The 11,333-nt window shown below is 43.1% G+C and overlaps 1 protein-coding gene across 1 annotated transcript in view; it reads right to left on the reverse strand.

The window, feature by feature from the left end:
* HACD2 (3-hydroxyacyl-CoA dehydratase 2) overlaps positions 1-50 on the reverse strand; it is an 83,537-nt gene extending 83,487 nt beyond the window's left edge. Inside the window, exon 1 of the mRNA XM_005873215.2 lies at positions 45-50. Coding sequence (XP_005873277.1) covers positions 45-50 — 6 coding nt within the window. The remainder of the gene's footprint in view (positions 1-44) is intronic.
* Positions 51-11,333: the final 11,283 nt, after the last annotated feature.

The raw sequence follows: 11,333 nt of genomic DNA on the forward strand, positions 1-11,333 counted from the left end.
GACGCTCCTGCGCTCCCTGCCCAGCGGTTCGCCTCCATCGCTACCGCCATCTTGGATCAGGGCGACCCCCGCCTCTTTCCCGCGCCTGCTACTCGCCTCCGGCGCCATCTTGGGTAGGTTCTGCCATCGGGATGCTTGGTCTGCTCTGCCGGTTCTCTCATCTGTAACTTTCGCCCACATGTTGGATGAAGAAAATGAGGCTTTCGTTCTGTCTTCTTAGCTTGACTTCTCCCAACGACCCTACCTTCACTTCTATGTAGCGATAGAGGAACCTGCCACTTAGGGTCAGGAGGCTGGGCGGGAATGGCGCCTCTGCCAGGTGCTCTCTGCCCCTTAAGCGGTCACCAGGCTGAGGATTGTGTCCTAAGGCGTCTTCCCGACCGTTTGCGTTTAAGTTACAGCAGAGAGTGTCCGGGAGACGTCTGGTTAGCCAGCGCGCAGCCTCGGACCGGCGAGGTCCGCGAGGGCCTGGGGAGCGCTCTAGTGCCTCTTCCAGCCCCGACACACGGCTCCCCGTGGCCGTGGGCTCCCCGTGGCCGTGGGCTCCCTGGGGCTGAGAGGCTCCCCGTGGCCGTGGGCTCCCCATGGCCATGGGCTCCTGAAGTATGGTAGCAATCATCTCAGGTAGAAACTATAGTTTACCTTTAACCCTGCTGTTTGGCTTCTGTACTTATTTGTTTTATTTAACAATAGAAAAGTTATTTTGATTTTCTGAATTATATAAATCACCCCATTCGATTAAATACCCTATTGATTATGTGAATATCCCATTTGTAGTGGTCATACTGGTCTTAGAAAGCACATTTTCCTTTACCTGGGAAGGACAGCACAGTTATCCCAAGGTCAGAGGGCTCGGGTTAATGTGTCCCTATTGACTCAGTGTTCCGGAGACCCAAAACTGTAATTTAGATAAAGTGCCTAAGTTTAACCCAGGTTCCTCATTCCAGACCCGAGGGCTCTAGATAATGTGTTTCTGTCAATGCAGTGACCCCCCCCCCCAAAAAAAACCTGTAGTTTAGATAACATGCTGCTTCTGCTTCTGTAAACTGCTTTTTTGCAAACCAGGTTCCTCATTCCAAACCTTGAGATGGAATCAGTACCTTTGCCTTACAATACCTTTGTAATCAATACCTTTGCCTATATAAGTCTGGCTTTGCCACCATCTTATCACTATGAGATTTGGGGAATGGCCCCTCATAGTCCTGGATTGCAATAAATGTGACTCTTTAATTCGACTTCTTGAGGCGTCCTGTGATTCGCGGGGTACATTACAACACTCCCGTGGCCGAGGGCGCCCAGTGGCCGAGCAGGAGGGCGAGTTGTGGCGTGGAGCACGTTTTCACACCCAGCGGCCCCAAACGGAGGGATGCTGGCTCGCCTGGGAACCTGCCTGCGAGGGGAACCTGACCGCTGGTGCAAACCGCACCAACCAGTTGACTCCCAGTTCCATCCACCGCCTTGTCTCGGGGTTTTAAACATCTGTAAAAGTCCCCTACCGTCCATTTTCACACACCCAGCCATCTTTAAACGAATGAATGCATAGGTGGTGATAGAGAATACTTATTTCAGCAAGTTTTTATGGAGTGTCTGGGAGGTTGCACTGGGGTTCATAGCACCAAAGAAAAGAGACAAGCCTGGGTCTCCCCGAGATGATGCAGGGGGAGCTGGATGAACGCATGAGGTGTGGAAAGTGATACCAAGTGACTGCCGTAACCCACGCCATCATGGTAGTGACTGAGGTGATGAAAACAGAACTGAATTCTGGACATATTTTAGAAGTAGAGAGGATACGGTGTGTGAATACACGAGCTGTGGAGTGTGAAGTTAAAGAGGCATTGTGAACAACTTGGAAGAATTGAGTTGTAGAAGAAAAGGCTTTGAAGAAAGAAATCAGGATTTTTGTTTTACATATTAAGTTTGAAATCTTTATTAGACATCCAAGGGGAGAAGTTGCATGGACTATTGGATTTAGACATTGAGGTTCAAGGGAGAAGAGAGAGATTTGAGACTCACCGGGGGATGGTGGTATTTAGAGCCATAAGACATCTAGAGATTGAGACAGGGCACTCAGCAATTGTGGGGGTCTCTTCCGCTCAGGCCCTACAGATTGTGTAGAGATCCTGTTGCCTTATTTTCCTGACTTTTTTTTTTTGATGATGTTAATCCTCACCCAAGGATATTTTCCATTGATTTTTTTTTTTTTAGAGAGAGAGTGAAAGGGAAGGGGAGAAACAGAGAAACATCGATGTGAGAGAGAGACATTGATTCTATCAATTGGTTGCCTCCTTGACCGGAATGGAACCCACGGCCCAGTCTGCGGGCCCACCCTCAGTCCACTGAGCCCAACAGGCCAGGGCCTTCCTAACTTCTTTAAAGAGCAAGTGGGGGTATTCAAATTGCAGGCAGTGATCAGTGGGAGGTGGAAATTGCAAGGGAAATAAAGAAGAGGCCATTTTGCAGAGCAAATGATCATTTATGTAAAGGCTTCTTTGATTCATTTAACGGAATCATTTTTCCTTTCAGTATAACCTGAAAAAGGAGGTAGGAATACATAAAATTCTGTCAGTTGGAAATCAACTTAAAATTCAGTGTAGCCCTGCCACAGTGGCTCAGTTGATGGGAATGTCGTCCTGTACGTCAAAAGTTTGCAGGTTTGATTCCCAGTCAGGACACATACCGAGGTTGTGGGTTTGATCCCGGGTTGGAGCACATAGGGGAGGCAACCAATTGATGTTTCTTTCTCACTTTGCTCTCTCCCTTCCTCTCTTAAAAAAAAAAAAAAAAGAATAGAACATGAAAAAAAATATTTAGTATAAAACTTCATCACAGTTTGTTATAATATCAAACTGTTGGAAACAATCTAGTAGTACAGACAGGTTAAATTATGATAAGGCTTAAAATAGGATACTATTTAGAAAAAATGATTTTGCATAAACTTTCAAATGATTCAGCAAGAATGTATGTGTGTGTAATAGACAACACAAGAATAAGGGAGAAATTGTGAACAAAGAGCAAATGTGGCAAAATGATGTGATTAAGTTAGAAACTATGAAAGGTCTGAGATTTTTACTTTACTTGCAAGCTAACAAGTTAGCCTCCCCCATCCTCCCCCCTCCCCACACACAAACACACATTTTTTTGGCAGCAGGGTCCAGATTTTTGTCCCTGGAGACCACAGCTGCCAATTCTTGTAGCCTTCCTTCTGAAGAATAGCCTCAGGGTGTTCTCTCCATCCCACCCAAGTGCCAGCTCTCTGTAATGGGGGAGCTGGCTTCTCCACCCAAGCCTCTCAATCAGGAACTGTTCTCTTCTTTTGAACATCCTGGGAGATGGATGAGCTCAGGCCAGGGCTGATTGAGGTGGGTGGAGTGTGGAGTTTCTCAGGAAGGGAAGCAGGGACTGCTAGAGCCTTCAGGGTGCACTTTGCAAATTTTGTCTCGTTGCCGAAACCGGTTTGGCTCAGTGGATAGAGCATCGGCCTGCGGACTGAAAGGTCTCAGTTCGATTCCGGTCAAGGGCATGTACCTGGGTTGCGGGCACATCCCCAGTGGGAGATGTGCAGGAGGCGGCTGATCGATGTTTCTCTCTCATCGATGTTTCTAGCTCTCTATCTCTCTCCCTTCCTCTCTGTAAAAAATCAATAAAAAATATTAAAAAAAAATTTTGTCTCATGAATTTTGTGTGTGTGTATGTGTGTGTGTAAGTCTGGGTCATGGCAAAAGCAGCTACCCGAGCAACATCTTATGTTGGTTTCTAAGCCCCATACACAGGGAAATAAAGGAGGTGGGTTACATTACAACAGAGGAACCCTGAAATTAGGAAACTTTGATCTTATATATGACTGTTAGTAACTTGCCTATCCTCCTTTTATTCTACAACTAGAGGCCCGGTGCACGGATTTGTGCACCGGTGGGGTCCCTCAGCCTGGCCTGTGCCCTCTCGCAATCCGGGACACCTTGGGGGATGTAGTAGTGCGAAAAGTGGCAGGCAGCTGGGTAGGAGCCCGAGCCCTGGCTGGGTGCCGCACTGCTTCTGCTCATCCCGCCTTGCTGTGCCTGCTGCAGCTGCTCAGTAGCACTGCAGTGGAGGCGGGAGAGGCTCGCACCGCCACAGTGGCACTCGCCAGCTGTGAGCCCGGTATCTGGCGCCCATTGGTCAGCTGAGCAGTGCTCCCACTGTGGGAGTGCTGACCACCAGGGGACAGCTCCTGCATTGAGCATCTGCCCCCTGGTGGTCAGTGCATGTCATAGTGACTGGTCAAATGGTCGAACAGTCACTTAGGGTTTTATATATTTGGATGTAAGCAAGTCCTCTCCAGGAAAGGAAGTGGGGGAATCTTTATTATTTTGGACATCTCCAAGGAGGGAAATATGTCTAAGCTTTACTACACTGGAATAGCTCTGTAGGGTAGGAAAAAACCTTTTCCTCTATCTTCTTTGGTAGCTGGAGCCGTGCAAATTGAAATAACAAAGCAGAGATTAATAGGAGAGTAAGTTTTAGTTCATATGCATTCTGGAGGGACAAGAGAGTCACAGAAATGAAGGGAAAGCTCCAAAGAGGTGGTTATACCCAGAGGCTTGTATATCATTTTAACAAAGAGCAATACATTTGTCGAGAAATGACAAGACAAAGGAAAGGGGGTTTAGGTTTTTACGGGTAGTAAATTGTGGGAAGGTAAATATATGGAGAAAACTAATGGAAGATAAGGGTTATTTTCAGTAAAGTTTGTGATGCCTGGGTGGCCTCTCTGGGCTGGGAAGTTTAGCGTCTTATCTGGTGATTACAAGTTGTTCTGTTCTTCCTGGTATGAGAGAGAGATGGGGAACCAAAAGGGAAATTTATGTCCTGCCTTTAGGCAAATAGGGGGAGGAGAGAGAGCTTGGGAACCAAAAGGGAAATTTATGTCCTGCTTTTAGGCAAATGGGAGGAGAGAGAGCTTTTTCTGCATCTGCTATTTCTCAGTTGCCTTCAGCTTAAAATAGTCCTTATGCCAAAGTGGCATATTTTGGGGTGGCACATTCCGATCCCCTTCAACTCCTTATACAAACATTCTTGAATTGGTTTTAAATGCTTTCGATCAGAGACCTGAACTGTGTGGAAAGATGTTCAGAGGGAATCATCTCCCAATAGTAGTTCTATACGAAGGGTTTAAGGGTCTTTATTGAACTGTTCTATCAAACTTGCCCTAAGTTTGAAAAAATTTTAAATAAAAAAATGGGGAAACAATAATCCAGAGATGTATTAGACATGGAAATTGTTTAGAATATATTAAGTAGAAGAGTGGGTTATTCATGGTGTGTAGTAAGACCTTGATTTTATAATAGTTAGGTATGCGTGTGTTTAACTACAGTGAAAAGAAAATCTAGAAGGGGTTTTATGTTATTAGTGTTTATCTTTGGTTGAGTAAGAGCATCAGGTTTTTCTTTTTTTATTAATTTTCTTTTTGCCTATATGTATTTTTCTTTTTCCCCTATGAGTGGTTTTGTGAGTAAATTTTTTTTTTAACTTTATCAAAACTAGAATCCCTTTCTGTCTTCTAGTGGGAATAGATATCAGTGATCCTCCCCCCCCCCCCATCTTGGATATACTTAAACAGCCCTAAAAAGTGGGGAGGCAAGAGGGTGAGAGAAAGAGAAAGAAAGCATCAGGGGAGTAAAGAGAAGAGACCTAGGAGAAGAGACAGGTCTGGGAGGATTTTTCAAGTGAAATGCTGATCAATATAAACTCCCTTATTTACCTTCCTTACAAAATCAGTAAATTCTCTGATGTTTTTGTATGTATGGAATTTCTGGAAGCTCAAAGAAAACGAAGAGGAGACAATAGTAATATGGGTTACATTTTGGGTGCTTCCTGGGATTTTCAAACTAAAGTACGCTGTCTAGTTATATTTAGGATTAAATCGTTACCTAGAATAGTGGTTCTCATACTCTTAAAAAGTATTGTATTGAGGACTATAAAGAGCTTTTCTTATTTATTTATTTACTTACTTATTTTTGTTAATTCTCACCCAATGATATTTCCCATTGCTTTTTGGAGGGAGGTGGAGAGAGAGAGAGAGAGAAACATCAATGTGAGAGAGTCACATCGATTTGTTGTCTCCTGTACCTGGGGTGCCGGGATTGAGCTTGCAACCGATACATGCCCTTGACCAGAATGGAACCAACGACCCTTCAGCCACAGGCTGGCATTCAAAACACTGAGCAAAACTGGCCAGACAAGAGCTTTTATTTATGTGGGTTATAACTATTTGATATTATCCATATTTCTAATGTTTAAGAGATTTACCAGAGAACAGGTTAATTTGTAATTCCAATTTAAAGTACAAATTGTGGCACATTCTTTCTCTCTCGTACTTTTCTCCTCTCCTTCCCCCAGGCACCCTTGTCTGCCTCTCTTTCCTAAGTTCCAAGTTTCCTAAGTGCCTCTGTGACTCCTTTCCTGAGTACAGGCTCCCCTTTTCTATTTCCGTGACTTTCCAAGCAAACTTCCTCTTATAATTTGAAAAAATAAAAATGTATATATTGTGTAACTGATTTAGACTTGGAATTCAAAGTTTAACTCTTACTAAATTTATAAACAGTATTGGACCATTAAAAAGAAGTTAAGTTCCATCGTGTTTATACATTTAATTATGAGACTTATTTTACTTGAGAAGGTATTTGCTAGTCACTTTTCTTGGAAAGTTTTGTTATAATTGAAGGAATGAAAATGAAATGTGTTTATTACATTTATGAAGGCAACTTAAAAATGTTTAGAGTAAAAAAATGAATATTACATCTTGGTAGATTTATAAATCTACCAAATCAGATCTGGGAATTGAATTTAAAAGTTTAAGAACTAGGCTTTAAAATTTGCAACATTAACAGGTAAAATAGTAATTTTAAAAAACCAGAGTAGTTTCTGAATAATCTTTTATGTGCACAAAATTGCGCCCAAATGCATAAAATAGCCTTATTGACAAGTTTATGAGAGTCAGATTGTTTTATTGAGAAATTCCTGCATATGTGAGTCATTTCTCTGGGCTGTCTAATTTTCCCAGAAAAAAAAATTCTCCAATCTCCTGCACATGCAGAAATAATCTGCAGCTACAGGGGTGGCTTCACAAGTGCATAACTTGTATAGTCGCACTTAGAACTCACATTTGTTGTAATGCTCTGCTGTCACTATCTTAAAATTTTTTTAAAAATATATTTTATTGATTTTTTACAGAGAGGAAGGGCGAGGGATAGAGAGTTAGAAACATCGATGAGAGATAAACATCGACCAGCTGCCTCCTGCACACCCCCCACTGGGGATGTGCCCGCAACCAACGTACATGCCCTTGACTGGAATCGAACCCAGGACCCTTCAATCCGCAGGCCGACGCTCCATCCACTGAGCCAAACCCGTCAGGGCTATCTTAAAATTTTTTAATACTTTTTAAAACAAGAAGCTCCGTGCTCGCTTTGGCAGCACATATACTAAAATTGGAAGGATACAGAGAAGATCAGCATGGCCCCTGTGCAAGGATGCCACGCAAAGTCGTGAAGTGTTCCATATTTAAAAAATAAAATAAAAATAAATAAAACAAGAAGCCCCACATTTTTATTTTGCACTGGCCCTGCAAGTTCTGTAGCCGGTCCTGCCTGGCAGTCAGAGTTCTGGCAGCCACGCAGTGGGAGAGGACTGGAGTCTCAAGGCTCTTTATGTAGCTCCCCAGCCCCCGCATCTCCCACCCTCGGTTGTGCCTGTTGTCCACCAGTCCACCGCCTCTCCGGTGTAATTTTAAGAGATCCCCTTTTCTGCCAGGCTGGAGAGGGACTGCCAGAGGCCACGTGGGCTAGAGGAGAAGGTGGAGGGGGGTTGGCCTAATTCCTCTACTTTTGGCTAGTTCTGTGATAGGACTCAGCCTGCTTTTTGAGGCTTTCTTCTCTGTGGACATTTGCAAAGTGGAAAAATTTAAACAAAATTAATTACCAATTATTCTGTTGCCAACTTTTGTCTGGCTCTCTCATTCTGTGCTCTTGTGGGTTTATGCCTTTTGTTCCTTTAGTTTCATTTTAGTGAGGTTTTGGGAGACAGGAGATAAATGCAAGTGTCCAATCTGCCGTGTATGACCACTAGTCTCAATTGTTTCCATAGAAACAACTAGTCTTTTTTTTTTTTTGGCACCCATTTTTGTTGGTTTATATAATACTTAGTTAAATTATATAATTACAATTACAAGTAGAACTAGCATAAATAAATTTAAGAACAAACCCAATTGACACTTGCTTGGTAAATATACAACTCAGTTAATGGGAACAGAAGTGTGTGGGCATCAGTTAATTTATTTTACAGAGGAAATGAAAACTGTGGTTAAGTGGGGCAAGTTGACTTAAATGGAGATTTACTGAGCTTATGCTTTAATTGAATATAAGACATTCATAAAGAGGGTGCATTATTAAAAGTCAAACAATTTGGCTCCTTGGACAACCAATTGAACTTTAAAGAAGCTTATCTGTCTTTAAAAACTCGAACAAACAAATGCTTTTCTGGTATCAGGCAGTTCTCTGCACTTTGACCATGGATATTACTGATGTGTTCAGATGACCTCCTGGACTATGGACCCTTATCTGTCCTAACTCCTAATTGTCCTATCCTACCTCTGCCTTGAGCTCCTAGTTGGATGTTTGACCTGATTTGACCTTGAAGATCTTGGTTTGAGCCCTAGTTGGTTTGGCTCAGTGGATAGAGCGTCAGCCTGCGGACTGAAGGGTCCTGGGTTCGATTCCAATCAAGGGCACATGCCCGGGTTGTGGGCTTGACCCCCCAGTAGGGGGTGTACAGGAGGCAGCCAATCAATGCTTCTCTCTTTTTCCCCTCTCCCTTCCTCTCTGAAATCAATAAAAATATATTTAAAAAAGAAAATAAAAAGATCTTGGTTTGCATCAGTGAATTGATACCTTACATTCCCTTTGAGGCTCCCTTGAGAGGTACCTGTTTTCTCCAGTCTCTTCTTTAGGGCAAAACTGACTTGCCTTCCTATTGGCTTCCTCCTTTGTAGGAAGTCAGCTTTCAGCTTCTCTGCTCTTAACTCAGTTACCCACTCACCTATTTGCTTTCCATCTTCCAAGCTTCTGATATTTTTCATGTCCTCTCATATTGTCTTTGAAGGGTTTATAGCTTTAAAAAATATTATTCCCTTACTCTCCATTTAATGGAGGATCTAAAGGGAACAGAGATACTGCTTGTCTTCAGTAGTTCATGTTTGGCCTTCTCTCTCTATGAAAACTTGCCATTCTCTAAACTCTTGATCTGGTTCTCTAGAAAACAGGACCCTCCATTTTTGAGCTTTCTAGACGATTTAAAAAACGGTATCTATCCAGCCTTTTCCTGAGACTGTATAGCAGAGCTCTCTTTGATCTGTGGTTAATACGCAGTCAGAAAGAAACCAATGTGAATAAGCTTTTGTAAATATCAATTAAAAACCAGGGAACTTTGGGGGGTAAAGACTAAGTGCGATTAGTTTAAAGTCAAGCTTACCTGAAAAATTTCCTCTTGACTGGAAAATAAGACTCATAAGGTCAGATGAGCTATTACCTTTGGGTCTGATGAAGAGTACTTAAGAGCTGGGAGTTAAAAATTCCCATTAGAACAAGAGGGCAGTTGTAGCCTTTCCTAAACTCACAGCAATTATTTTTTGTGCAGTTGCATGGGCACTTTGTTTCAAAAGTCATTTATTTGGGGGGGGGGATTTAAAGTATTCTTTCCATCATTTATTATATGAAAGTATCTTTTTCACATATCTGTTTTATTTCTGCAGAAGTATAACCAGTTCCTTGAGCATTATCAGAGGATCTTTGACTTATCTTAGCATCTCTGGGTACCAGAATGAATAGGGGCTTTCCATAAGGATGAGGTAGCATGCACGAGCTCATTTAATTTTTATAACAACCTGTCAGGTGTATGAATGGAATTTCTGGAAGCTCAAAGAAAACGAAGAGGAGACAATAGTAATATGGGTGGAATGTGGCTAGTAATAGTAATAGTAATAGTAATAGTAATAGTAATATGGCTGTCAGCGCATGGGAGTGGGCTGCAGCAGGAGTGGGGCTGTGGCAGACAGGACCGGGAACTATTTGTTACTCTAATTTTATGCTGAGAAAACTGAGGCACAGGCTACGCAGTTCCAGTAAGAGGTACAATTGGAACTGATTCTCCTTGGCTGATTAACCAGGTTAGCTAGATCCTACCCTAGTATCTTGCATTTGCCTTCAATGAACAGGTGAAGAGCTTTCTGGAGAGAGAGATCTGGGGCTTCAGGGACCTTACCAAATAGGTTATATGACTGCTTGCTAATGTTTGATGAATTTGGCCTGAGGCTATTTTTCACTGTAACATAGCATCTGGAGCAAGGCTGTGGAAAAGCCCTATCGCTCAACCGATGTCTTGACTATTGGTGGCTACAAACGTCTGCCCAGAAGCAGCTAATAAATGTGAATGACCAAAGTGACAGGTTAATTTGTAACCTCCTTCTTTCTTAGTTATATCCAACTGGAAGAAATCTAGTCCCAGAGAGACAGATGATATGAGGATTTATTATACACTTCTGTGCGGTCACTATTGGGGCTATAGTCTCTGACATGAAGCCCTCCCTGCGATGTGTGAGCAGTTAGAACATGGGCAAGGACTATGGGCTAAAATTTCAAACAACCAGCAGTTAGAAATTTAATGTTGTCTCCAAGCACTATAGATCTCCTGGATATTTCCAATTCCAATGGGAAGGAAGTTATGATCAAAGCCACTGAAGTTAAAATGATTGTTGCTTCAAGGATGGCCCCTCCCCTTCCTTTTGGTTCACTGTCAAGGAAATTCCGTCCCAGTGACCCTGTCTCTCTCCTTCTCTGCATCTATCTCATCTGTCCCCACTGGGTGCTCCCCTATCTCAAGTAGCTCCAAGTTCCAAACACACAGGAGATTTTTGGCCTAGGTGGTTGTTTCATATCACAGGTTATCTGGTAACTGCTTGTGGATTGCAGGCCTATTTAGATTTTGTGGTGAGAAGCACAGAACTGGTAGTTTAAAATTTTCTTAAAAAGTGAAAAAATGTATATATATAAAACCCTAAAATGCAAATAGACTGAACAGTGGAACAACCGGTCGCTATGATGTGTGCTGACCACCAAGGGACCGTGGCGGGATGGTGGAGCAGGTGAGCGGGGGCACCTGACCAAGGTGGGGCACTGGTTGCTGTCATTGGGGCAAGCCTCTGGTGGTTACTGAAAATTCTTTGCTCCTGTGCACTGCGGTCCCACCCAGCACTTGCACCCACTGCCGGCACCAGAGCTGCTGCTTGCACCCACTGCCGGCGC

Source organism: Myotis brandtii, unplaced genomic scaffold (genome assembly GCF_000412655.1).
Source record: "Myotis brandtii unplaced genomic scaffold, ASM41265v1 scaffold4, whole genome shotgun sequence".
In the NCBI taxonomy this organism is placed as follows: domain Eukaryota; kingdom Metazoa; phylum Chordata; class Mammalia; order Chiroptera; family Vespertilionidae; genus Myotis; species Myotis brandtii.